Consider the following 24,747-nt stretch of genomic DNA (forward strand, 5'->3'; position numbering starts at 1 on the left):
ATTTTATGGCATAGACACATATAGCATAAAAAAATCATTCTTCTCCTGACAGAACTGAATGCTGCTTTGATACACATTCTGAATTTGAGTCTTTGTCCCGAACTAGGCAGGAAAAATTCTTCTTGGCCTGAAAATGTTCCTGAACAGCTACAGCAACACAGGAAGCTAAGCATAGGTAGTTGCTAGTGCAAGAATCTGTTCTGATTCCACATAAGACTCAGAAGTCAGAAGATACAAATTTTATTTGTAGCTCTGCTGCTGACTTGTGAGGCTCTTGGCAAATCATATAATCGTTTTGTAGTTACAGAACTGGGGAATTAGGGGTAGGGACAGGCAGAAAGACTGGGATTCTGAGTTTTAGTGTTTGAGCGGAGTTAGGAAATTTTGCAGTAAAAGGCAACACAGCCATATTACATTGTCTTGAAAGCAAGGACAGAAAACGTGTACAAATTATTGGTATCAACAAATGACTTGTGAAACATGATAACGGGCAGGAGTATTTTGCTTTATCAACCAGCAGTGTCTGCTTTAAAACTATGTAAAGGCGCTCGGTATTAGGCCAGGCTTAAAGCACACTGATAAGCAGTGGTACAGGAGCTGTTAAATTCAGGGGCTGATCCCAGTCCTGTCGTTGCCACCACTGCATCAGTATTTTGCCATCGAGGTGGCAGTACAGGGCAGCGTGCCCAGTCTTGCGGAGGAGCATGTTGCATCTCTCGGTGATGCTCTGCCAGCAGGTGAAGGGGTGGTGCTGATGGGTTGCAGCCCACAAAGTTTTTCTTGTGGTTTCTGGGCTGGGTAGGGGTGGTAAAAGTGCAGCGAGTGTGTCAGGACTCCTTAATCAAGACAGAGAGGACGGGTATGGATTTATTTCAGTAGAAATGCCTGTGTGATGGCTAGCTGAACAGATAAGGTCTCTCCGTCCCTTTCCATGCTCTGTGGAGGCCAGCCCAGATCAAGTTGTTAGCTTTACATCCATCTTCTCTCCCCAGAGAGAAAGGTGGGGGAGATGACAGGTCTCTAGATCTGACTGGGGAACATATTTCTCCTCAGACCCCTTCGACAGTGGCAGGCCAGCAATAACCTGAAGGGTTCTCTCTTGTATTTTTTGTGTTGATGATTTTCAGTTCTTGCCAGTTATCCAGACGATATTAAAACCAGTTCTCTGGGAAGGCTTTCATCTGAAAAGAAGCATAAAGAAGGCAGGAAACACTAAAATAACACGGAGAGGAACAAACGTGAAACGAATAGAGTGAATTGCTTCTGTGCGATATAGTTGTGTAATTCAGTTAGCGAGGAAATCTCAATCACCGGCGCTTTTTTAGATCTCTAGCAAACGTGACGGAACGGTGATTTGAGGATTTAAGGGTGTAAATTGACCTCCCTGGGATGAGAGGCTGGGCCGCTGGCTTTTAGAGAGGTTTTAGATCCACAGCGTTCCCCTGAATGCGTGGAGGAGCTGACAGCAAGGGTCACGCCGAGAATTCAGGGTCGCACGGTGCTCGTGGCAAACATGCATATAAGGTAGTTGGCATTCCCTCAACGGCGTGCATGCCCTGCTGAGGATCAGCTGACGTTTGGCTGTTCCCTCCAGTACAGCGACCCGTACCTAGAACTTGACATTAGAAAAAGGCAGTCGGCCTCCATCTACACCAAGGGGGATTGAGGTGAAGCCGAAATTGGGAAAGAGCTGCTGCTGCATGTGAAGCTGCTGGGGCGCATGCAAGAGACTGTTCCCCGTACCCATGCTGCCTGCTCCTTCTCTTGGTGTAGATTTTGGCATTCACTGCAGTCTTTGTTGTTGCAGGTTGGAAGTTGAGTCCTGTGGTTGGAGCGGTGTACGGCCCTGAGTTATATGCAGGTAGAGCTTAAGTAGACACTTCCACTTCTGCCATTTAACTGCAGTGGTGTTTGTTTATGTTCTCAATTTGCTGTTTCTTTATAACCTTTTTACGTTCTTTTTTTTTTTTTTTTTTTTTTTATTCTTTCTAAAATTAAATTAGCGTCCAGCTTTCAAGCAGATGTCTCGCTGGGCAATGACGCCGCAGTGCCCCTGTCAGGAAGGGGGGGTATTAACACTTACATTCCTTTAATCAGTAAGTAGCCCCCATTGGCCCCTGTATTGTTGCTGTGCTTGAGTTAACTATGACCTGTTTCCCTTCTCTCCAGTCTGTATAATATATACTTGAAAGGATGGGTCTCACTGGGAAGGAGTTTACCTCTAGCCCAAGTCTACCGTGCAGTGGCCGTAACTTGTTCATCTGCAGTGTGTTTCTGTGCCGGTGAATGGGTCTCTGAGCGATGAGGAGGCTGCAGAACAAGGGGAGGGTGTGTGCGAGGAATAGGCCATTCCCTTGATTTTACCCCCCCCCCCCAACCCTGGCCCCTTTGAAATGAAAGAAACCAAATGGACAAATCCCTACAAAGTACATATTATACACGCTGTTAAACCACGAGTCTGCAGGGCCCCCGGTGGCATGCACCTGGACGCGCGCTGGGTTGGGTTCGTGCCTGGCGACTCGCTCCCTTCTGGGCATCTGCTCTTTACAGTATTTGCAGATGCCTCTAGGGCTTTACATCGTTTCATCATGAGCCAGTTAACGCCAGCGTAAAGCATAATAAAGCAGGCCCCGCTAGGCGTGGGGCCGGGTCCTGGTCACACTTTTTAAGTGAAGAGGGGCTCCCAGAAAGCTGGCACTTTATGGGAAGTTTCTGCTGCTGTTATATGGGCTATCTTGTCTTTCAGGCTTTAAAATGAACATACAGAGGATTGGGTGGCAAAGAGTGGGAGGGGAAAGGAGGGAAGAGACTGATGTAAGTTGATTGACTTTAAGGGCCTCTTGACAAATTATTTTAAAGAGCCTCTGCAGTTTTGGAAGAGCCGCCTGCTGTATTGATAGTAACTCTCTGCGCTTCTCGGACTCTAACCAGACTGCATGGCGGTGTCAGAAGGGGGGGATTTGTACCCTGTTTGTGGTGGGCAAGGCATGCCAAAGCATTAACCTCTTGCATGCCAAACCTCTCTGCAACCCCTCTTCCCCTGAAGGCCATGGTGTAGCAGGACGTATGTATCCGATGCTTGCTGGGATAGAAGCATGCCCCTCTGCAGGATTGATGCAAAACGTCCCACCGCTGTGGAGCTATTGTGTCACTTTGTTTGAAGCAGGCGGTTGTTCCCTGGGCAGGAGCTCGGATCCTTTTCACCCTCCACCTTGTCTGTCTTTACAGTTCCAGGCTTCCCCTATCCAACTGCAGCCACCACAGCAGCCGCGTTTCGGGGAGCCCACCTGAGGGGCCGAGGAAGGACGGTTTATGGGGCAGTCCGGGCAGTACCTCCCACAGCCATCCCTGCCTACCCAGGGTAAGCACTGGTCACAAGAGCAGAGTGCTCTGCACAACCGTGTCAAATAGCTGATTGGCTAACAAAAACGTAACTAAAATTGTCCGGATGGTGAGAGGCAGGATATTGCAAGTGCAAGAGCGTTCTGCACACGATGGCATCCAATGGGGGCAAATCTAAATTTTGCCTGAAACGATTTTCAGTTCTTGCAGCAGCCTAAAGTGCTGATGTACTCCTTCTCATAATTTCTCAATTTGTCTGCCTGGTATTTGTCATCGATTGACCCAATACGTTGTAGTGCTGCTGAGAAGGATGCAAAGAGAGGTCTAAGATTTCTGAAAAGTTTGTACTCTCTGCGCTCCCTTGTGGTTTTCTTACCCAGGAATGAGGAATATTATCCATTACCTTCATGCCTCACCATCTGACAGTAGGATACAGAAGAGCCAGTTACCCACAATGGATTTGCTTTCTTTGTTGGAGACAGTTTAAAAAGGTTTAAAACAAAGATTAATCAAGTCCATTAATTTGAAGTTGGGAGTGTTTGGGATACAGGGAGAATGAAAGTGCAGCATTCTTCTAACTGTTGTATGAAGCGATGGTGAATGCGTGGCCTCAGAACACTTCTCTGCCCTCTGACTTTTCACTAGTAATGCAGTGGAATAGATTCTGTTATAGAAGAGTATTCTGCTCTTCAGAGTACAGGGAACCAGGTTTGTATGTGGGTCTTGTTTGGGGTTTTTTGTTTGTTTGTTTAAGCGTGATGGAATGACAGATAAATCGGCAAATCCCTTCCTTTTTTTTGTTTCTGATTTTGATGGTTTATTCATATTGCCTGTCTCCGGAATTTTGTTTGCCATATTTTCCAGGCAAGTTTCTCAGAAAGAATAGGAGTAGGGATGAATCCTCCAACACAGAAAGATGGACTGACCCTTTTATTTCCCCCCTCTTAGACTAGCCCCAAAAGGGAAGAAAATAAATGATAAATCTTTTATTAAAAAGAGAGGAGGAAGCCACACACGATGTAAGGATCTGGCCTGATGTATGCCGGATAAGCTTGCAGTGCCTTCTGTAGCAGATGAAGTGGGGAGAGCTTCTGCAGCCCTTTCTTGTTAGAGTCCCATTTGATATTTAAAGTGGAGCTGAAGGAAGCAAGCTGCAGTGGTCACGTATCTGTCTAGCTTTGCTCTCAGACAAATCTGGCAATGTTTGTATTTAATTCACCCAAAGACTTAAAATGAAACCTCCTGCCTGAACACACAGGCCTTCTGAATGGAGCAGTTCTTCTGGACTTGTAGATCCACCTCTCTTTGCCGCTGCTCTTAGTTCATATTGTACATCCTCTAACCATAGCCTCTGACCTGCAGCTTGTCTGTCTGTTGCTCTAAAAATGACCCAGCCCTGTTTGATTGGGAAATGCTCCACAGTGAAACAGAGAAGCAAAGCTGAGCTAAGTGCTGCCGTCTAGGAGGACATGCAGCACTTGCACCGGGGAGGGGGGTCGCATGCTTCACTCGGGGCATAACAGCTAGATCATTCCTAGGAGAGGCTGTCACCAGGGCTGCACCAGGAGGGACTCAAGCCCTGTCTTTGATTTAAAACCAGCCTGGGTCCCCCGTAAAGGGTTTATTTCTGTTTGGAATATGGGCCAGGATCCAATGATTGTCCCTTCCAAATACTGTCTTGTGACTCTGTTTACTTACATTATGTTGGGTTTGTCTGACGCTGCTGACTGATTTCATGTCTTCATGGGCAGTGTGCTATCCAGTAAATATTTGCGGGACAGCAGTAAACACATTGCCTTCAGAAATGGCCCAGAGCTGCCCCTCATCCCAAACACTGGTATGCAGTTAACTAATTCTGGTGTTTATTGTCATCATAGTCTGAGTCTCTACGTGCTATTTTGTAGATGGAATTAGATTCCTTATGGAATGATATAAGTTGTGCTATTCAGTTCTGTGTCGCAGTAACCTGTAGGACAGCCACAGCTCTGTGTGGGCACTGCTGACCTCTGCCGAGTCAGGGCAGTCACACATTCCTGACACCTTATCCTGCATCAGTTGCTTTCTTCCTGGCCAGTGGGAAGCTGACACCGTAAGATCAGTCAGCAGCACATGAATGATCGAGGTTTAGAGTATTGTGGAAGAAGACAGTAAAGTAAGCTGCAAGTTAAGTCAAACCTGGTAGAGGGAACTGATTTTCACAAAACTTTTAAAATATATCTTAATACTTTAATACATTTTAAAATGTAACAGTATCACTGAATGTGTGAGCTTAGCAGAATTCCAAAAAAAAATATAGAATGTAGAATAATAAAAGCTTGTTGGAATTGCCATGCTGGATCAGACCTGAGGGCTGTTCAGGTTAGTGTGATATTTGATAGCATCTGTAGTGCTAGATGCTCCAGAGGAAGGTGCAAGAGATGGTATCATTCTTAATACACACTTTTTTTCAGGATCTAAAGCTAAGATTTACTAATACATATGTGAAAGGTACGTACAGTTATGTACAGACATGGATGTTTATCCACGGTAGGTTATTCATACGGTAGAAAGCAATTGCTCAGACCATTTAGATAGTTACCCAAGCCTGACCTCAGAACACAAAATGCAACCTTCAGTGTATAACTGAGGCAGCATTCAGTACTAGTATGGAGGCTTTATAACCTTTAGTCTATAGCGTGACTAAAGCCAGTGCTGGAATATTGCCCTGATTTGCAGTGGCCATGCTTTCTAAATGAAAGCTGACAAATTGCACTTCAGACCAAAAGCTGTAAGAATTAAATCAAAGCCTAAAAAAAAGAACCAAACCAAACATGCCTACTGTAAAATTCTTCCAACTCAATCAATTTTATTTCTCAAGCCATAGGTTAGGCATTGGCTTGTTCATGTTCATTAGGTACATCTATGAAGAGCAGGCCTGTTATAGTAAAGTGTAATTTAGTCTAGGAGTGTAAATACGTAGAAGATTCTCTGACTCAAAGAAGTAGATAAAAGTCAGACTAGACATAAGGCAGTAGTGATCTTTGTGGTTTTTTTTTGTTTTTGTTTTTTGCTTTGGTTGGTTGGTTTTGGTTCATTTTACAACACAGTCAACTGTTGGTACAGCTAGATTAATGATATGATGGCTGCTTTACAAAATCAGCATATGCCTGGTTCTCGTGGATATATTTTAGCTCATCTGTTGGGCTTTTCACAGATGCCACTGAGATTTGTTGGGGCTGCTTTACGCTTCTGGTCAGTCTACATAACCAGAATGGTCTCTGTGGTTCTCAAGCGAAGCTTTTGCCAACGTTAAGAATCACAGATGTGTATGTTTTAGCATGTAAATAAACCTCGCTAAATTTCAGTGCTGGCAGTCGGTATCAGTTAGGTCCTAACTGCAGGAGAGAGAGGATGCATGTGTGCTTGGTTGCTTGAACTTAGGAAGTCTTACTCTTACATGTTACTAGTGTTCCTTGCAGTTTTCTCTGGAGAGCTGATGCTAGCATCTCCTGCTGACAGGATTCTAAGTTACACGAACAGTGGCCTGATCCAACGTGGTAATGCTTTTATTAATCCAACTGGTTGTATTTGGAATAACTGTTAAAACTGCTAACCTGTTCATAAACCAAGTCACTTCCTCTGTCATGCATTTGCCTTTCCTGCAGGAGCAGGTGGAGTATCACTGCTAAAACACTCCAGATCCTAGATAGAGAACCCAGCAATGTAAGTCACTGCCCCAGGAGCCAAATTCTTTGTTATGTGGTTGTAAAAATTTAGCTTCAACAAACATGATCTTATGGCCTGCTTCTCCCTGCTGAAGTGGCTCCCCTCTTCCTCTAACAAGGGTCTCTATCTTTATATCTGCTCCCAGCGCTCTTGGAGACAACAGTAACTCTGTCCATTGGGAATGGAGTGTACTTTTCCTGGAGAAGACAGTGAGACTAAATTATTCAAGCAGTAGCTAACTCTGCAACATATTTTTTTTTTTTTTTTAAGTTTTACTCTTTTTAGTAATAGCATGCAGAATTTTGGCAAGATATGCTGGGCTTTTTTTGTGTGTGCGTGCCTTACAATAGGTGGATGTCTGAGGGTGGCAGGCTCTTGGCAGTATTTCACATTCCATCTGATGAGTAAAAAATAATAATTAAAAGAGAAGCTAGCACTCCATGCCTTCTTTTTCCTTAATGCTACTGGTAAGTCATGCACATTAGATCCACGAATATTGCAGATGGCGGGGCTAACGCTTTTTAAAGCCTTGAGTGAGTTTGTGCGGAGCTGTTCAGAGGACAAAGCAAGAGGAAATTCCTCAGTACGAAGGACACGCTTGAACGCACACGGGTGGGGGGCATACCCTGTCTTCCTTCCTCATCCTTCCCCAACCCCTGTCCCCAAAGCAAGCTGCGTAGTCCTACGCCAGCAAATGCTCTGGTAAGGGTGGCTCTCTGGGAACCCCAGGCTCTGGTTTATCGATTTTTATGCTTGAAGTTCTGAGAGAAAGAAAAACAAATGGCTTAAAACAGAAAAGGCACCATCCCATGGAAACCCTCCCAGTTGCTCCTCTCTGCTCTGGAATATGTCGTTACTAGCAGGGACTCCCACTGCACCTTCCAATTCTCGGACCTTGGACCAGTCACCTAACCTTTTTAGCTCATTATCTCTGCTTGTGAAAGCAATGCATTGTGGGTATTTTTGGTTTTTTCTTTTCAATTACATTTCTCTGTGTTTACTTTGATCAGAATTGATTGACTTGTTTTCCTGAGGTGTTGCATCGGTTCTTTAAGATGCTGAATAATAATACTTTGCATGCTTGTGTGATCAGCCAAATCTTATCGCATGTCTAATGTGCAGGGTAAAAGCAGGTGATGTATGGATGTCAGAAACAAAGTCAAGCAGCCCCGTGGAGCTCAAATAAATCGTTGTACACAACTCTCTGAAACGTGCTTCTGATATAGGTGATTCCGGCCCCTGTGGGATGCCTTCTGAGGGGCTTCTCGATTTCCAAGCCCACTTCATGAAGCCAATGTCTCCATGTGTATAGGGGGTAACTTAATTCCAGGAGAAAGAAAACAAAACAAAACAAAAAAAACAGAGTGGAGGTTTCTAAACCCTTGTTTCTCTTCTTCAGGACATCAGATCTTTTTGAGTCTATTTTTATTGTACAACATGGTTGTTCCCCTCCCTCTCTCCTTCGCATACTGTCTCCCCCTCTGCCCGCCCCTTCCCCTTTGCATGCCATGGAAGATGACTTGGAGCCGTCTAGCGTGCGTGCGCACACACATTCTCTTGCTGATTTGCTCCTGCCAAAAGCCCAGGTTGTGGATTCATACATCACCTGCCTGTGTAAAACGCATGTGCATGCTGCCGTCCTCAATAACCGGAATGTGTTTTCTGTTCTTTTGTTTTTTGTTTTTTGTTTTTTTGTTTTTGTGTGGATTTTCTGCAGTGTGGTTTACCAGGACGGATTTTACGGTGCTGACCTCTATGTAAGTACACACACCGGAGCCTTCTCATCCCCAACCCCTGACAAGCCAGCCTTTTTTTTTTTTTTTGGTTTGTTTGTTTGGTTTGGTTTGGTTTGTTTTTTTTTTTTTAAATATCATTTACTTTAATTTTCTTCTTCCTTGTGGATATATATATTTATATATTTAGGAATGCAAGCATGCTTCTCTGTCACTGCGCTTGCCCCTGGGTGCAAGACCTAAGCCTTTGGGTTTCCTGATCATTGCCAGGGTCAGTTTACTGGGTGTCCTCTCCCCCACATGCACACTGCTACTAATCAACCTGAGAGATGATTAGCGAATTAAAATTTCTCTCAACACTTCTCTCGTTTACATAATTCGGATATAAAAATAACAGGACTGGTTTAGCCTCAGACCTTCCCTTTCCTTCTCCCCCTCCACCCTCCCCTTTCTCTCCCCTCTTGGGGCCCTTTCAGGTTTGATTTGTGCAGCCCACACTAAACAGTGCAAGCTGTATGTTTAAAAATGTTCATGTGCCACTGGGACGTGGAGATTATCCCTTTGGGGAAGACACTGGGACTGATTAAAAATGGAGACCGAGATGCTAGAGTGAAAACTGACATCTCATTTTGCTAGTCAAAATGGTACCTAAATAGGCTAGATTCTCTTTACCTCTTCAGGGAATTGTAAAGTACAAATACATGGAGATGTTCGGTTAGAGAAGTCAGCAGCCTCCTCCTGTTCGGGAATTAGCTCTGATACCCCAGGAGACGTTGTCTGTCATTACCTTTGTCCTACCCAGCCAGTCGGTATTGCAGATCTCCAGGGCATCTGTATATGCAGCTGGGTTGTGGCTGTCGTGGATCAAGGGGCTCTGGCCAGTAAGAAAAGCAGTTTCCTCTCCAATGGAGAGCTGTTGCAGAGCAGCTGTGATAGGAGCGTGCCCTTCATAGCCAAAATATTCAGGTCCACTACTGCCATCACAACCTGTGGCCTTGTCTGGCTCTGGCAAAGCTCCCAAAGTTATAGGTAATAGCTCTCTGGAGCTGGGGATGCTTTTGTATTGGTAGTGGCATGGTTGTCAGCATGGATTTCACGTCCCTGCTCCTTTGAAGTTGCTACTACTGGCATTTATGAAGAGGACCCTGAGGGGTTAGACTGAAGATAATGGATGGAATTAGCTTTTGGATTTTCTTGGCTTATATGGAGGGTCAGGTCTTATAAAGGCACTTTGCCCAGCGTAGTTTACAGCAGTCAGAAACATACTCTTTAAGCACAGAGATCTTGGGTGTATTTCTTCATTCTTACGTATGTTAGTGTCTACACATCCCTCAAAATTTGGTCTGCATAATCAAGTGTTCCTTTATTAAATGGTGTCAAGGACTGCACAAGAGTTCTGGGTTTTCTCATCTCACTGCTAGAACGCTAGCTCAACAGCCCACTGAATTTTCTACAGCAGGCAAGCAAACGAGCAATACCTTCTCCTTAGTGTCTCTTCCCTCGGAGTATGGTGTATAAGAGGTTGTCATGTTGAAATGGAAAACTGGCTGGGGTGTTACTCCCTGTTCCTTTTCAGAAAGCTCCTTCAGAGCTTCCATTGCTGATGGGGAGGAGATGCTTATCTAGCATGTTTTAAGGACAGAGACTTCAGCAATGAAGAAGCCCCATAATCCACCATAAAACTTGGTGCTGCAGTGTGGTAGCATCACATAACGCAGAACCAAACCTCCAAGTCAGCTTGGGACCGCTTGGTGAACTTCTGGCAACTTTGCTTCCAGTGCTTAGGTCTCACTGTGAGAAAGCAGTACGGCAGAACAGGGTGCTCATCCAGGGAGGTGGTGCTGTGTTTTCCTGTTTTGTTGCTGCCCTCCAACAGAGCTCAGAAAAACAAAAATTGTAATCCTGATGTGAAGTTACCCTTCCAAGCAATTTGCTAATGGGCACACGTAGAATGAGTGCAGCATCCCCGTGCCCCACTGATGTGCAGTGCTGATCCCTGGAGTGCTTACGTCCGTCTGGTTGGACGTGTGGAAGGGAAGGCAGAGGGGTCTTCTGTTAGGTTTAGCCCTTCCTGGCCGGATTAGGGGGAAAATTAAACTGAGGTTCCCCTAGGGCTTCTGAGTCAAGGCAGGGTGGAAAGGACCCTGAGCTAGGAAGGAGTAGCTAGCAGTAGGCAAGACGAAGGGGAAATGTCCCGAGTTTGGGCTGCTTTTTCTGCATAAGTACTACGCACCGATTTCTCGTTTTCCTCCTTCTCCTCTTCCTCACTCCTTTTTTCTTTCCTGGGGCAACCATCCTGCTAGCCATGCCTTCTCTGAAGAAGGCATTCCATCTCTTTTTGGATGCATCCCACTCTGGCAGGACACCTGAATCCATAAAACAACCAGCCCCAGGCTGCAGAGGGCTTCATTTCGGATCCTAAGAAAGGTTATCATTCCTCTACGATGGGGTCAATCTGGGGGGGGGGGGAGGGGGAGAAAAAAAACAACCAAAAAACCAAAACAAACGCAAACCACCCCACCTGTGTGAAGACCACTCCTGCCTGTGAAAAGCGTGCTTGCATCCACCGGAAAGAAAAGGCTGGTGAGCCCCGCCGCGGGCTGTTTGTATGATTGTTTCTTTCCACAGCTGTGTTTTTTTGAACTGCTCTTCCTGTGTTCTGTTATAGAATAGTCTTACAGGAACCAATCATTAGCGCTAAAATACCTCAGGTAGGAGTGCCAGTGTGACCTGCCAACCAATCAGATTGTGGATTGCAGTGGAAAAAACTGAATTATACTAACCATTCCAGCACCACATTAGAGATGGGAACAGAGGCTTTTTTAGGGCAGCGCAGACTCCCGTGTGATCCAAGCCCCCGCTGTAGCAGGGCGGCGTGCGTCCAGATTTCACACCGAGTGGCATTTCATTCGAAAACTATATATGTGTAAATTCAACGGAAGGGTTAACAAGGTCATGCTTGTCCCATTACCATGTAGAAGCACCTGCTGCAATGGACGCTGTTGTCCTGTCACCTCTTTTAATTCATTCATGCTCATTCCTGGTGCACGTATGCCACCCTTCTAATACAAAAATACTGGAAACGGTTCTGGCCCTTTCTGCTTCTTAACTTCTGCTCTAGGGCACTTTGGGGGTGGAGAAGACACACTCAAGTTACGACAAATGAAAGATCCCCAAACTGGGCTCTCCATTTAAACTGGCAGGTGGTCAAATGTGTCCAACTGGTACCATGAGTTGCACATTTCTCTGAGGGTATGGGGTTGCTCGTGGCATCGAGTAAAGAGTGCCAGCAACACGCTTTGTGCACCTGCCTAAGGCAGCAAGGAAAGAAGAAAAGGAAGGCTTATGATCATAGGATACACCGACATAGTAAGCTGTAGGTTTGGATTTCCTCATGTTCCCATTGCGTTGTCAGCTAATATGGACCCAAAGAGTGGAAGAGAAGATGAGACTTGTTTTGTGCTGAACTGTATAGCCTTTACATGCTCATTTATTTGCATTAACACGTTCAGTAATTGGAATGCTGCTCTAAATTGGGATTGCAGCTTCCTGTATCTTGTTTTCCCAGGTTTGTTTCATACGCCCTGAAATAACACAATATTGAGAATGCTATCATCTAATGTTATAGAAGGGATTAAAAAAATGTTTTCTTGCTTCACTGATGAGCCAAGGATGATAATATCACAGAAGAGTCATTTGAAATTTGGGCTCTTGTGAACACCTGAGAAAATCCGGTTGTTTGCCAATTGAGATCTATAGGCTCAGGCTCTCTACACGTTCTCATGGGAAAAGGGGTTCAGCACAGCCCCAGCAACACTGGCAGGATAACAAGAGAAAGAGAACTTGAGTTAAGATAAGCAGCATTTAGAATTATGTTCACCTCTCTCATGTGCTCCCCATACAATCCAAAAGACTGTACCAGAAAGTCAGTCTTTATTTAGACAGTCCTTTTGGTTGTTGACTGGCCCAGTAAAAATGCATAAGCCTGTTCCATAGTCAAGGCTGTTTTTAAACTGTCCCATTGACAGAAATGTCTCTGAGCTAATGTCTTCACAAGAAGCTCAGACACATCCATCTCCTTTGAGACAAGGCTAAAGATTTTAGACTGAGCCTAGACGGGTAAACCTGTCCCTGTGGGATGGCTTCACTTAAATAGATGGAGTGGGGAGGTTGCGTAGCTGTCCCGGGTTTCATGCACAATGCCACTCGATGGTGTCTTCTGTTGCAGTCTGGAGGAGTGTGGTGCAGCTAGCCAAGGGCCTTTTAAAAATGATTTCTTCTTTTATTGGGAAACACGATTGCTCACGTTTGGTGAAGATGCTCTACTCTGATACAGTTTATACTTATGAGAGTACCTGAAGTGAGTGGCATCAGAAATCACTAGGGACGGTAGGACCTTGTAGCTGAGGTTACGGGCGAGCTTTGCATACAAGTTACAGTTTTGTGTGAGCAGGAAGGGAAGGAGAAAACACCTGGTGCATTGGACAAGCTGAGTAGGGCTTTAGATGCATTGAAGGAAGTCCATGTGGGTCCCGGGTTAAGGAGAACAGGAGCGTCAGCTGGGTGAGGTGACCTGCACAGCATCTCCTTCGTTCTGTACCGCTCCCAGAGCTCGGCAAAAGCGTTTGTGAAATCAGAAGGAGTACTAGCTGCAACTTTCCTCCTCTTGCCTTCACCCTGTTTCGGTGGACCTGCTGGTCATGCTAAACACATTCCCGTGTCAGAAATCCCCCAGCTGTCCACACTCATTGCTCCTATGACAGGAACGTACCATGGCCATTATAATCCCCATTTTTGGTTTTATTTGAAGTACACACCAGTAGACTTTGCAGACCGCTTCGAGCTGAGCAGTCCTGCCCGGGAGTGTGTACCTGTATCCTGTGACATTTTTTACAATTAACAGTAGCTTCAATTTTGCATCAGTGCATGGTTAAAAAAGCAATACACATGTCAGCTATTTCTTAACTTCATTTCTCCAATGAATTATTTCTCCTGTTTTTTTGTTTTTTGTTTTTTTGTTTTTTTGTTTGTTGTGCAGTCGACTGAAGAAATGTTAACATCCCGCTCTAAATCTCTCAGTGGAGTCTCTGTTCCCTTCTCTGATATAACAGATGGGTTATTGCTTGTTATAATTATTAACATCGTGGTGTGGGACAGGGCTAGGGTGGGAGCCATTCCGGGGGGCGAGGGCGGGAGGCTGCGGGGAGTCGTCGAGGTTGGAATGTTAACTCCAGTGGTGACTGACTGTTTCCGTAATAGCAGGTTGTTGTGGCTGCACGCTCTAGTACTTGAGGCTGTGTACTTCACTGAGCTTGTGGTAGAGCCTAGGGCGAACTGCTGTCCCAAGAGAATGCTGGGATGGATAGAACTAGCCAATATGAGTCTGAACGTGGTGACTTTGCTGGTTGTTCTAGCTCCAGATGTCAGCATGCTTAGTTTTTAATTTTGATTAATAAATGTTACGCCATCCCTCCCCCCCTTCCCACACCTGATTCCAACCCTTCTTTTCTTTTTTTCTTTTTTTTTTTTTTTGTTTTCGGTTTGGTTTCGTTTTCCTTTACAAGAGATGTGAGTTAAAAGAGAATTACATGATAACCCTTTTCTGGTTTCAAACTGCATCTTGCTGCCATGTGTAGAGCATGTGCCAGTCACATTTGAAATGGCTTTGGATGTGAAATGTGGCTGGTAGGTGGGAGGGAGGGTGGGAATCGGGGTGGGCTGCAGCAGCCTGCCCTGCCGAAGGACAGTGCCAAGTGGAAATGTCTTCCACGCCATGCCCAAGTGACAGACCACGCCAAGAGTTCAGGAAGGTCACAAGCTTAAGGAAATGCCACAAGCTCCTAATTTGGTGAGGTTGGTAAAGGTTTCATTTGGATTGCCCCTTCCCCTTGTCTCTGTCATGTTCTGGAGGTGGAGGTAGTGGTGGCGCAACGATAGCATGCCAGAAAGAAGCCAAACCTCCCCAGACCATCAATCTGAAGTGCAGGGATTGAAACCACTAGGTAAGAGGGACAAAACCATGACAACGTTTCGTTCAAGCAGCGTGGTGATGTTTCACAGGTGATTATTTGCATTACTCTCTTCTATTAACTAGAAGATTAAAGGGTCTGCAAGTCTCTCTCCTCCAGAGTAAGAGACCATCCCCAGGAATGTTTGGGGTAGCACGCAAGCCATCGTGGGGGCAGTTCCACAAGGGCAACCAGAATGAAGTTAAAATCATGACTTCTATTTTAAAGGATGTCTAGACCAAAACAGCACTGCTGAGCAAAGACAGAGTGTGTCCTGCAGTAGAGCTGATCTTGTACTCTTAAGTTACATACAGCCATAAGATTTATAGGGGAAAAAGCGTTAGAGATATTTTGAGCTGATTCTGGAGGTAAAGAGCATAAGTCTGCCTTCTGGTCCTTCCAACTCTGAAATGTCACTTAAAAGGAAAAAAAAAAAAGCCAGAAGCAATCTGGAGTTTTCTGATGTTATTTATGGCTCATTGTGTTTCTGGCAAATCAAAGCCACGGTTCATTTACCATTGCTCCCCCATAGAGTTTACAGAAACGTGTTCAGAAGCATACAGTCAGAAAAGATCTAACCTGGGCTTCAGAGCTCTTTCGTGACTGCCACACAGCCTTAGCTCGGGGTCTGAGAGGTGGCAGGCATCCGTCCCTCGTTACTGCGAGGTGCGCGGGGCAGTGGGGCTGAGCCCGGGCTTCCTCTGCCCCAAGAGCTGTTGGTGGGAATTCTGGTAGGACACTTGCAAGTCTTCCTCTGGGCCAGGATTTATGTTTTGCCAGCTCAGCTGTAACTACATATTTAGGATCTACCTCTTACCACTGTAAGCATTTTAAAGATCTTTACTACAGATGTGTAACATAGGTGTAAATGCAGCAGCAGTACAGTCTGTTCAGATGTAATTTCCCCAAACCTGTTTCTTTCTTACTCTGAGGGAGAGGAGAATGCTCTGGTTGGTATCTGTGTCAATTTGCTTGTTGGCAGCCCTTTAGACCACCAGAGATTGACTTCTCTGACCTTCTTTTACTGATTGCTTTTTGGCTTCTCTGGCTATTGATGCTTTTATGCATCTGAACCAAAAGAAATTCTAGCCTTTGGGGTCTCCCAGGCTTAGAAAAGAGACAAAGGAGAAAAAAAAAACAGGAGCTCCTCTGAATGATGCCCTTTCTAAAATACATGCTTCACAGAAAGTGCCCACCTCTGATTTCCCCAGTGTAAAAGGAAGGGGACATAGAAATTACATTGCATACAGTATTTCAGCTCTCTTCTGATTTTCCGTTCCTCCATGCCAAATTTAGTTTCCTACAGGGATATCACCATGCTCAGGCTCACTTCAGTTTATTCTAAACTGGGAAATGGAAGAGTCTCCCTAGTCCTTCTGAGCAAAAAAAGGTAGGAGTTAATGGGCAATGCTTGTGCTAGATAAGACATGGGAGCTGATGCAGTTTGAAACACTTCCTCTCCTTGTGATGTGTGTGATTCCTTTTTTTCTTCCTTTTTTTTCTTTTTCTTTTTTTTTTTTGGCTCTGCGTGGGTGGACAGGTATCTGTAAAGTCAGTTCTCTTCTCTCCTGCAGGGTGGATACGCAGCCTACAGATATGCACAGCCTGCTACTGCAACAGCAGCCACGGCCGCTGCAGCCGCTGCAGCAGCTTACAGCGATGGGTATGTAAGGGGGAGGCATCCCCGGGGGCTAGCTTGCTGTGCTTGGAGATTCGAGGAGCATTGATCCATTACAGTACTTATACTTTCCCCGTTTCTTTGTCTTACTTGCACTCGCACGTGCACACTTGCATGCACAACCCAACATGAAAGATTCGAGTGCACGACTTGTCTCCCTGCTCCTGGGGCAGTATTGCCCTCCGGTGTGTGTGGGCTGGCACAAATCCTGGCCTCTTCCTTATCCTGGTGGTTCTGTGGGCAAAGGAGGCAGTGTGCTTATGGCCTCAGAGCTGAGAGACCTGGTTTGCATTGCTGGCTCCTTGCTCTGTGACTCTGAGCAGGTTGTTCCATCGCTGGGTGCATTTCTCTCCCCATCCATAAAGTAAGAATGGTTCAGCTCGTACAGTACTCTCGGGCGCTTTAACATGCGGTTCTGCGTAAATGCAAAGGGTTATCATCATCAGAGTGCTTGCCTTAAGGTTTTTTTATCTCCTGTGCAGTAAGGCTGTGTTTTAATCTTAGCGCATGTCAGAGCATTAAAGTTCATACTCCCTCCTCATTCTGGAGAACCCCTTGCTGCTTTCCACTTAGCAGCTGCTACCGTGCCAGTAGCACTAGCACCAGCAGCCACTCTCCTCCCAAATTGCATCACTCGAGGTAAGGGATGCACTAACTGTCTCGTCAAGGCGCTGACCTCTTTCCTACAGGTTGAGCTCATGGCTTCTGCCACGTTCCTCCTCGCAGGCCGGTCCCTCGCCCATCTCATACGGTGCATGGCAGCATGCCCATAGGCTCTCTGCGGAGAGGGGCTGCCTGTGTGCATGTGTGTGCATGTATGCATACATGTGTGTAGGAGGGCATGTTGCTTCTTCCATCGCCTGTGGTCAGAAGGCTGTTTCTCTGCCCCTCCAAAGTGACTTTTTTTTTTTTTTCATGTTTTCTCCCTCTCTTCAGTTATGGCAGGGTGTACACAGCAGATCCTTACCATGCCCTTGCCCCTGCCGCTAGCTACGGAGTTGGCGCTGTGGTAAGTGAGATTTTCTTCCTTGTGCTGTTTCTCATTCCTAGCACGGGCATCAGCTGTTCACTGTGTGTATCAGGTACTGAAACTTTATCCAGAAATACCTTTCCACGGAGGGAGGAGGTCCTTAGCTGCAGTGCTGGCTCCCCAGCCATTCCGCATTCCTGTGTCTGTCTGTGTGCTCTAGGAAGGGAGCCAGGTTGCAGAAGACCAGTTATCACTCACTCTTGTACATCTCCCTGTACAAAAGAGGTGGTTGAAGGATGACCAGAAACATCAGGAGCCAGAATGTTGTTGCTGAATCAGTATAACCGTATCAAGGAGATGGATAGAGCAAGAACCGGCAATGGCTGGAGATGCAGGACATCCTTTCTTGCTTTTTTCATTAACTTAATTAAGAGCCCTTTAGAGCTCTGTTGCACGATGACAAATCAGCCCTAGGAAAAGTGAGGGAATAAGTTGTTCTTGTGACATCTTGCAGCAAAGCTGCTCCACTTGGTTCCCTCTTCCACCAGCGGAAGGATGCGGCGTCCTGCCTGCCAGCAGGAGTTACACAAGGGCAGGGATGAGGTATATTGGCATTGAACGGGAGCGGCACAGCTTGCTGAAAACACATGCTTGCCCATCTGCTTCCAGCCAGTGCAGTATTTGTGTTGCTGCAAAGGCTGCAACGCAAATGTGCGCAGAGGAAAAGACACCTAAATATAGATGGCTGCAGTGGAGCACCTCCCTTTGAGCCTCAGCGCATCACGCGGATTCCCTTTAGGGTCAGTGGAGGAAAAACAGGTATTTCAAGGATACCAGGTCATCGTGTCTATTTTAGATCTCCACCTTAAGGTGAGGTGAAGAGCATCCTGGAAGTACGCGTCTGCTATCCAAAAAGTCAGTCTAGACAGCTGGCCCAGAGGTTGAGACTTGTGAGTCCCACCTCTGGTACTGAACTCTTTGTGACTTGGGCTTGCCAGAGTTCATTTCCAGCTGTGAACATGTCCTCCTGAGCTACATTTTTTGTTTTTTGCAGGCAAGGTTCTCCTCTCTTACTTCTTAGAGGGACTGATGGTCGCGGGTCAGTGCCAGGACACATCCATTAATCCTGAGAGCATTTGGGCACTGTCCCTGAAAGTTTCTTCCAGGTTCGCTTCCTAACAACCTCTTCTCTTCTCCTTTAATTTCTACAGGCGAGTTTATACCGAGGTGGCTACAGCCGATTTGCCCCCTACTGAAGTGACGTGAGCCCCCTGCAAGTGGGACAGCCCCCCCAGTTCATGAGGCCTGGCTATTGCAATATTTACTAGTAGAGGAACTCTATAGCAAGATGAGGAGGAAAAACAAAAAACAAAAGAGAAAATACTTTTTTATACCTCACTATGTTCTTTGAATATGTATTTTTTTTCCTTTAAATTTCTGCCTTTAATTCTTTTGTTCCAAAGATTGTGCTTTTTTGGTTGTTTTATTTTTTTGTTTTCTTTTTTTTTTTTTAACTGTGGTAAAAATAATGCATTTCCGTGTCTGTATGTTGGTGCATAGCTTATCCTACCAATCACGGAAAAGGCGATTAGCGTTAAGGAAAGCTGTTAGAAACCGAATATCATGCAATTAATCAGGAACACAGACAGAGTTACTTCCCTGGGTCTGGTGCTTGGTGCCTGGGAGACAGGAGGACGTGAGGGAGAAGTCTCCACCTGCTGTGTTTCTGGTCTGCAGAAGGAAGCACTCTCTGGCTGTGGCTGGGACCTAAATGCTGGTGGGAAATAGTCATTTACGTGTGGAAAAGGGGGAAATGCAGAGACTTTCCTCGTTTTTTATCACCATCTGACGCGCACAGGTTTGGGACAGTTTCAGCAGTGTCAGGACTTTAGACTCGGCAAGAGAAGATTTCCTCAACCTGCCCAAAGACTTTGGCTGTTACCCGCTGTACAGGGGACAAGACTTTGAAAGGAGTTTTTGAGGAGGATGATCTTCCCCCTACACACAACTTATTCTAGCTGATTGTTGTCCATTGCTGGTGGCTGTAATTACCTTAGTTTCACATCCTCCTTTTCGAGATCTTTCTCCCTTGCTGTCCCTTTCCTCCCTCTCTTCCTCGAGGAGCGGCAGATGCAATGCACCATCACACAGAGTACCTCTGTTGCGGACAGCAAGCGGTTACAATTGCGGCGGTGAAGCCTTGATGACGAAGAAAGCTGTGGCTGAAGACTCAACCATCAGAGCCGCGCTCGGGCACGCCGAGGTCCAGCCTGCAAGGTCTCTCTCCTCCTGCTCATCCTGAGCTGCTTAGGCACTACTGCAAGTAATCTGTTCCAAATAACACGAGTGAGACAAACGAGTCATGTATAAGCTGCTGCGGTGAGGGTCACGCATGTGGGTTCGTGGGGGGGAAGAGTGTTCTTTATATCCAAACGTGATCCTGAAGTAGTTTCGTTTAGGTCAGGAGTTTGAGGGGAGGCAGAAGCGGCTTGTACAAGCTCTGAATTCATAGGAACTTCCCACCACAAGCTGTATCTGAGGCCCTTACAGAGCCACGTTGGAGACCTGGGGCCGTTTTGCCCAGCCTGCCATAGAAAGCTAACGCACCTGGGCTGCTGGGGCCGTATTGACACTACATATGATAAGATTTGGAAGTGGGGAGACTGTTCAGGGGAGGACTCCACGACTCCCGAGACCGTCCCCCTTTCTGCTCTCACCAGCAGCGATCTGGCTGGGTGACGGAGCTGGCTTTTTCAGCTGACTGCAGGAGCAGTGCTGCGGCAGGGAGCTGCTGCTCTCCAGCCCTCCCCGCTCAGCCGCTGGCCCCGAGTGCTCCCAGCAACCCCGATGCTCAGAGGCAGGTGCTCTTGTGCTATCTCTAACCCTGCGTTAGCCTAACAAAACCGCACTTCTCTGCCTCAACTCTCTCAATTGGTACTGGGGTGAGCTTTTCACCCCCAGAAGGGCTGCTTGGAGCACGGGTTCGTTGGTGGAGCCTCTCCCAACTCCTGCCGTACACCTTCTCCTCCGCCCATTGCTGATACCAGAATAGGAAACCTCCTGCATTTAACACTAAGCGGTGTCAGCAGGCAGAGCTCCCCGAGGAGGTGTCCTGGCCCAGCCATGCACAACCACCCATTTTTTGCTCTTCCCCAGCGAAACACATAGCCTCTCTGGGCGCAGCGGAGAGGAGGCACCTAAATGAGAAGGATGGGGAAGCCATGAGTTAAGCTAGAGACCCTAAAGCTATTGATTCTCTGGAGGAATAGCTAGAAAAAGGGGACACCAAACTGCCAGCCTGTTGGCCGCCTTTTGTTGTTTTTTTTTTTTTTTTTCTGGTTTTGTTGTTGGTTTTTATTTTTTTTTCCAAGCCAAAGTTTGGTTTGTTGCTGTTATGACAATTTTTTTGTTGTTTGTATATAAATATTTTAGTTAGATTGAAAACGGGGAGGGGGGAACAGGGTGTTGGGGCTTTCACAAAATCTAGGAAATGCGGGGAAATCGGGGCACGCGGGGGCTTTTGCTGAGCTGAGGGAGGGGAGGGAGGATCTGTGGTAGAAACGGTCACGCTCGCCCTCTCTGCCCCCGTCCTGCGGTTCAGTTCAGCTGGTTCTGACTGCGGCTCCCCAAAAAGCTGGGCTCGCCCTCCCCGCGTGCCCTCCCTTGCCCTGGCGGTGCAATCGTCCCCCTCCCCAGCTCTGCCTCCTTCGGGCGCAGGGCGGCCGGCCCCCTCCCTGCCTCCCAGCCGAGTCTATGCACGGCAGCTTCAGCCCACCCGCGGCTACTGAGAGTCGGAGGGCTTGCGTGCGGAAGCGCCCACCCTTTGGGGGGCCGCAGTCAGTCAGTCCTCTGCTGTAGCATCTCCGAGTGGTACCTGCTCCACACCGTCCAGCCTGGGGCCTCCCAGAGCCCGGCCAGCTCCCGCCGTGCCCCGCAGTTGATGCCACCACGTCCCCGGCCACCCGCTCGTGGTGCCGAAGCCGGGCTGCTTGCACGGGCGCTGGAGGCGGCTCGCTCTGCGGGGCGCGGTGCCTCCCAAAAGCTTGCCCGCCAGCCGAGGCTTTGCAGCGAGGTTTCTGGAGGAGATGCTGTGCCACGGCGGCAGCGCCGTGCTTTCTTCTTGGCAGACAGCAGCTCTGGGTTCACTCAGACGCGTAGCGAACTGGCTTGAGATGGGTTCAGAGCAGCCAAGCCTTGGTTATATACCTGTCTTCTGGAGAAGCGAGGACAAAGCCTATATCTCCCTATGCAAAATGATTGACTCTTCATGAGTTAACCTGGGCCCAGACAGCAGCTAGTGCTTGTCCCGGAGATGGATCTGCAGGCGCGAGTCCCCAGGGCTTGGCTTTCAAAGGGAAAAACTGCACAGGCGGGCTGGCAAATAGCTTGCTGCTTGTGACCTTGTCTGGTGGCACCGGGATTCCTCTTGATGTGGAGGAAAAGATGTTCCTCTAAGTGTTGCTGTCTGTACTGTCTTGCAGTAGGTCTGGCCAGCACACCGTATTATACCGGTATAATTTTGGATTGAAGTGCTAATTTTTTATTTTTCTTTTTAATATGCTGGTCCGTCTTTCCTTGTGGATATAGTTGTGCTGGTACAAAGGTGAACTCTACTGGCGTAGCACGTCCTCTGCTAGGAACGCGTTACAGCAGCGCCCAGCGCCCCTGCACCCCGTTGTGACCGTCCCCGCGCTGGGCAGGGTGCCCCGAGGGGTCCGGGACCTGGGGACACCAGGGAGCCCAGGCCGAGCCTCCTGCAGCCCTCTGCTCCCAGGCAAAGCCGTTGTGCAGATCCCGTGAGGTGAGCTCAGGTAGGCAAAGCCACGTTTTCAAGCAGCCGCTGCTCAGCTGCTGAAATGCCTGAGAGCCGCAGGCTTTGCCCGGCGAGGGCTTGCTCAGGAGCTGGAGAGCCGTGGGGTGCTCAGGGCTATGTCGGTGATCCTCAAGGACGATGTGGGAGCAGTCGGGTCACTCCTTCAGGCTTGTTTCCCCATCCCTAAAGTGAGAGGCAGTCGTTTGTCTCCTGCCCTTGCCTCTTCTGAGTGTGAAGTGCGCGGCGAGAGCTGAGGAAGGTTGTCTGGCATAGGGGAGCGCAAAGCAGAGCTTCCCAGCCCCTGCCCCGTTCGTCCCCAGCCCGTCCCCGTCCACATCACCCTGACCTGGCCCTGAAGGAGTAGAGCAGAGGAGATCACATCTGGAGGAGCACTTAGAAATTGTATAAAGGGAAAACCGAGGGTGAGCTGGGTGAGCTCTGGGTCTGGCTCCAAAGGGGAAGGAAGCCCGCAGGCAGCTGCCGGCCTGGCAGGGTCTGGGGATGCTGTCCTCGGTGCAGAGGGGTGATGTGTGTACCTGTTTGCACTGTTTTAATATAGGAGGGGGGGAAAAAACAAACAGCAACCCAACCTAGTGAACGCGATGAACATCCAATGTAGACTTCTTTGTGTTTTTATTTTGTCATGCTCTTGGAAAATGTCAAACATTTTGTAGTATACACCAGTGAGACTTGATTCTTTGTTGCATAAAACACTATTTTTGGTGATGTTAATGTCTGAAAAGCCTCTTCCCTCCACCCCCACCTTACTGGTTGCCCTCTCCACCCTCCAACCCCAGTACAACTTCTCTTCTGCAAGGAAAACTCCAGTCACCGAGGCAAGCAGGAGTCTGACGGCCAGAGTGCGAAATGGGGCCCTTTCCAAGCAGGCTCTGGGGTTTCTCCCTGGTACGCGTTCCTCTAGCCAGGAGTTTGCAGGACAGCCCCCGTCCCTCTGCAGCACACGCATCAGCGGCAGACTCAGCGGGACCGGGGACACCCAACTCCCGTCTCCGTTGCTGCTGCTGACCCTGGAAGGCAATTTTTCGTGGTGTCAGAAAGCTCTGGCAGCGATGGTCCTCTGGGCGCTGGGCCGAGCGCCTGCAGGGACCGGCAGCGCAGACCCGCGTCCCCCGCCGCCTCTTGGCGCCTGGTGGAACAAGGGCACGCCAGCCAAGAGCCTCGCCTGATTTCACCAGGAGATTGCTGGTGTCTGAAGCCGTCCACCCCAGTAGTCATTTGGCTGGCAGTCAGCAAAATGCCAGTTAATCTTGATTTTTTTTAATTTTAATTTTTTTTTTCCTTCCCTGAAGTGGGTCAATAATAAGTCTCTTGCCAGATTGCCAGCTCTCTGCTGGTGGAGGGGCTTGTTGTTTCCCCGAGGAGCGAATTCCTTACAGAAGTCAGAAATCAGGCCTCCCACAGGAGCCGTCTCGGTTTGGTCATGTTTTTCTATTTTTCTGTTCACAGTATTTTGTGTGTGCGCGCATGTTGTAGTTTTGGCAGCTTGGTTCGGCTGCGTTATCAAGTGACGAAATAATCCTCTCTTACCCCAGGGGATATGATTTGTTTTGGTTTCTTTTGGTTGGTTTTTTTTTTCTTCCTTTTTTTTTTTTTTTTTTTTTTTAAGTATGATAAATCCTGCTTGTAAATAGCTGGAGCTAAAACCTGGGGCTGACAGCGAACGAGAACCAGGGCTGTAGAGCGACGTGGAGCTGGCGGAGCATTTTACTGACCTCACAGGCTGATCTACTTGAGACTTGGAGATTTTCCGTGCGAGGCTGAGATGCCGCAGCACCTCCAAAGGCAGTGACAGACTTGCCCCTTCACGCGGTCTCCCCAGCACCTCCCATTGCCAGGTACCGCCGGGGAGCAGGACGTGTCCCCCCGCGGGACGCGTTCCCTTCCCCTGGATCATTTCCTAGGACGCCCGAGCCGCTTGCCCAGGGTCCCATTTCCCTGCCGACTCTGGAGAAGCAGTATCTGCATCCCAGGGCTTTGTGACAGCCTCTAACTTCCCGCCCTCCCTCGTTAAGTATCATATTGTATAGTAGCTTTCAGACCATACAGTATTCATTGGGTTATTCCTATTATTATCAAGTAGCTGGAATTGTGAAGGTCGGAGTAGTTAGATCTTTAGCTTTTATTCCTTTTTTTTGTATTACTATCCATGTGTATAAATTATTGATCATGTTGCTGGCTTTTATAAACTCTAAGCAAGGGGGGAAACCCTTCCTAACCCTTTGCAAATGGTAATGAAGCACTGTTTTTAAATAAAAGAGAGAAACACCACTCTGCCGCCTCCTGCCTCTTGTCTGTTTTGCTGTGCCCCAGGTGAGTTTCGCTGGTGCATCCATCTCCCTGCCGGCCACCACGCGAAGAAAGGGGGGAGCTGGTTTGAGGAGCGAGCCCAGAGATGATGTAGCAGCAAGAAAGGGTGAAGCCTTGGCAAGCTACACCAGCAAAATCTCAGCCTGGTGCATTTGTGCCCCCAGCTCTCA

At 47.6% G+C, this 24,747-nt stretch overlaps 1 protein-coding gene across 1 annotated transcript in view; it reads left to right on the forward strand.

Annotated features, from left to right (window-relative positions):
- The window catches only part of RBFOX2 (RNA binding fox-1 homolog 2), a 168,403-nt gene extending 143,865 nt beyond the window's left edge, over nucleotides 1-24,538 (forward strand). Inside the window, 7 exon segments of the mRNA XM_066996780.1 lie at nucleotides 1,808-1,861; nucleotides 2,004-2,096; nucleotides 3,229-3,361; nucleotides 8,765-8,804; nucleotides 16,363-16,451; nucleotides 17,403-17,475; nucleotides 18,648-24,538. Of these exon segments, the coding sequence (XP_066852881.1) occupies nucleotides 1,808-1,861; nucleotides 2,004-2,096; nucleotides 3,229-3,361; nucleotides 8,765-8,804; nucleotides 16,363-16,451; nucleotides 17,403-17,475; nucleotides 18,648-18,692 (527 nt within the window). The 3' untranslated portion in view covers nucleotides 18,693-24,538.
- The last annotated feature ends 209 nt before the right edge of the window (nucleotides 24,539-24,747 follow it).

The sequence above is a fragment of the Anser cygnoides genome, chromosome 1 (assembly GCF_040182565.1).
Source record: "Anser cygnoides isolate HZ-2024a breed goose chromosome 1, Taihu_goose_T2T_genome, whole genome shotgun sequence".
Taxonomy (NCBI): Eukaryota; Metazoa; Chordata; class Aves; order Anseriformes; family Anatidae; genus Anser; species Anser cygnoides.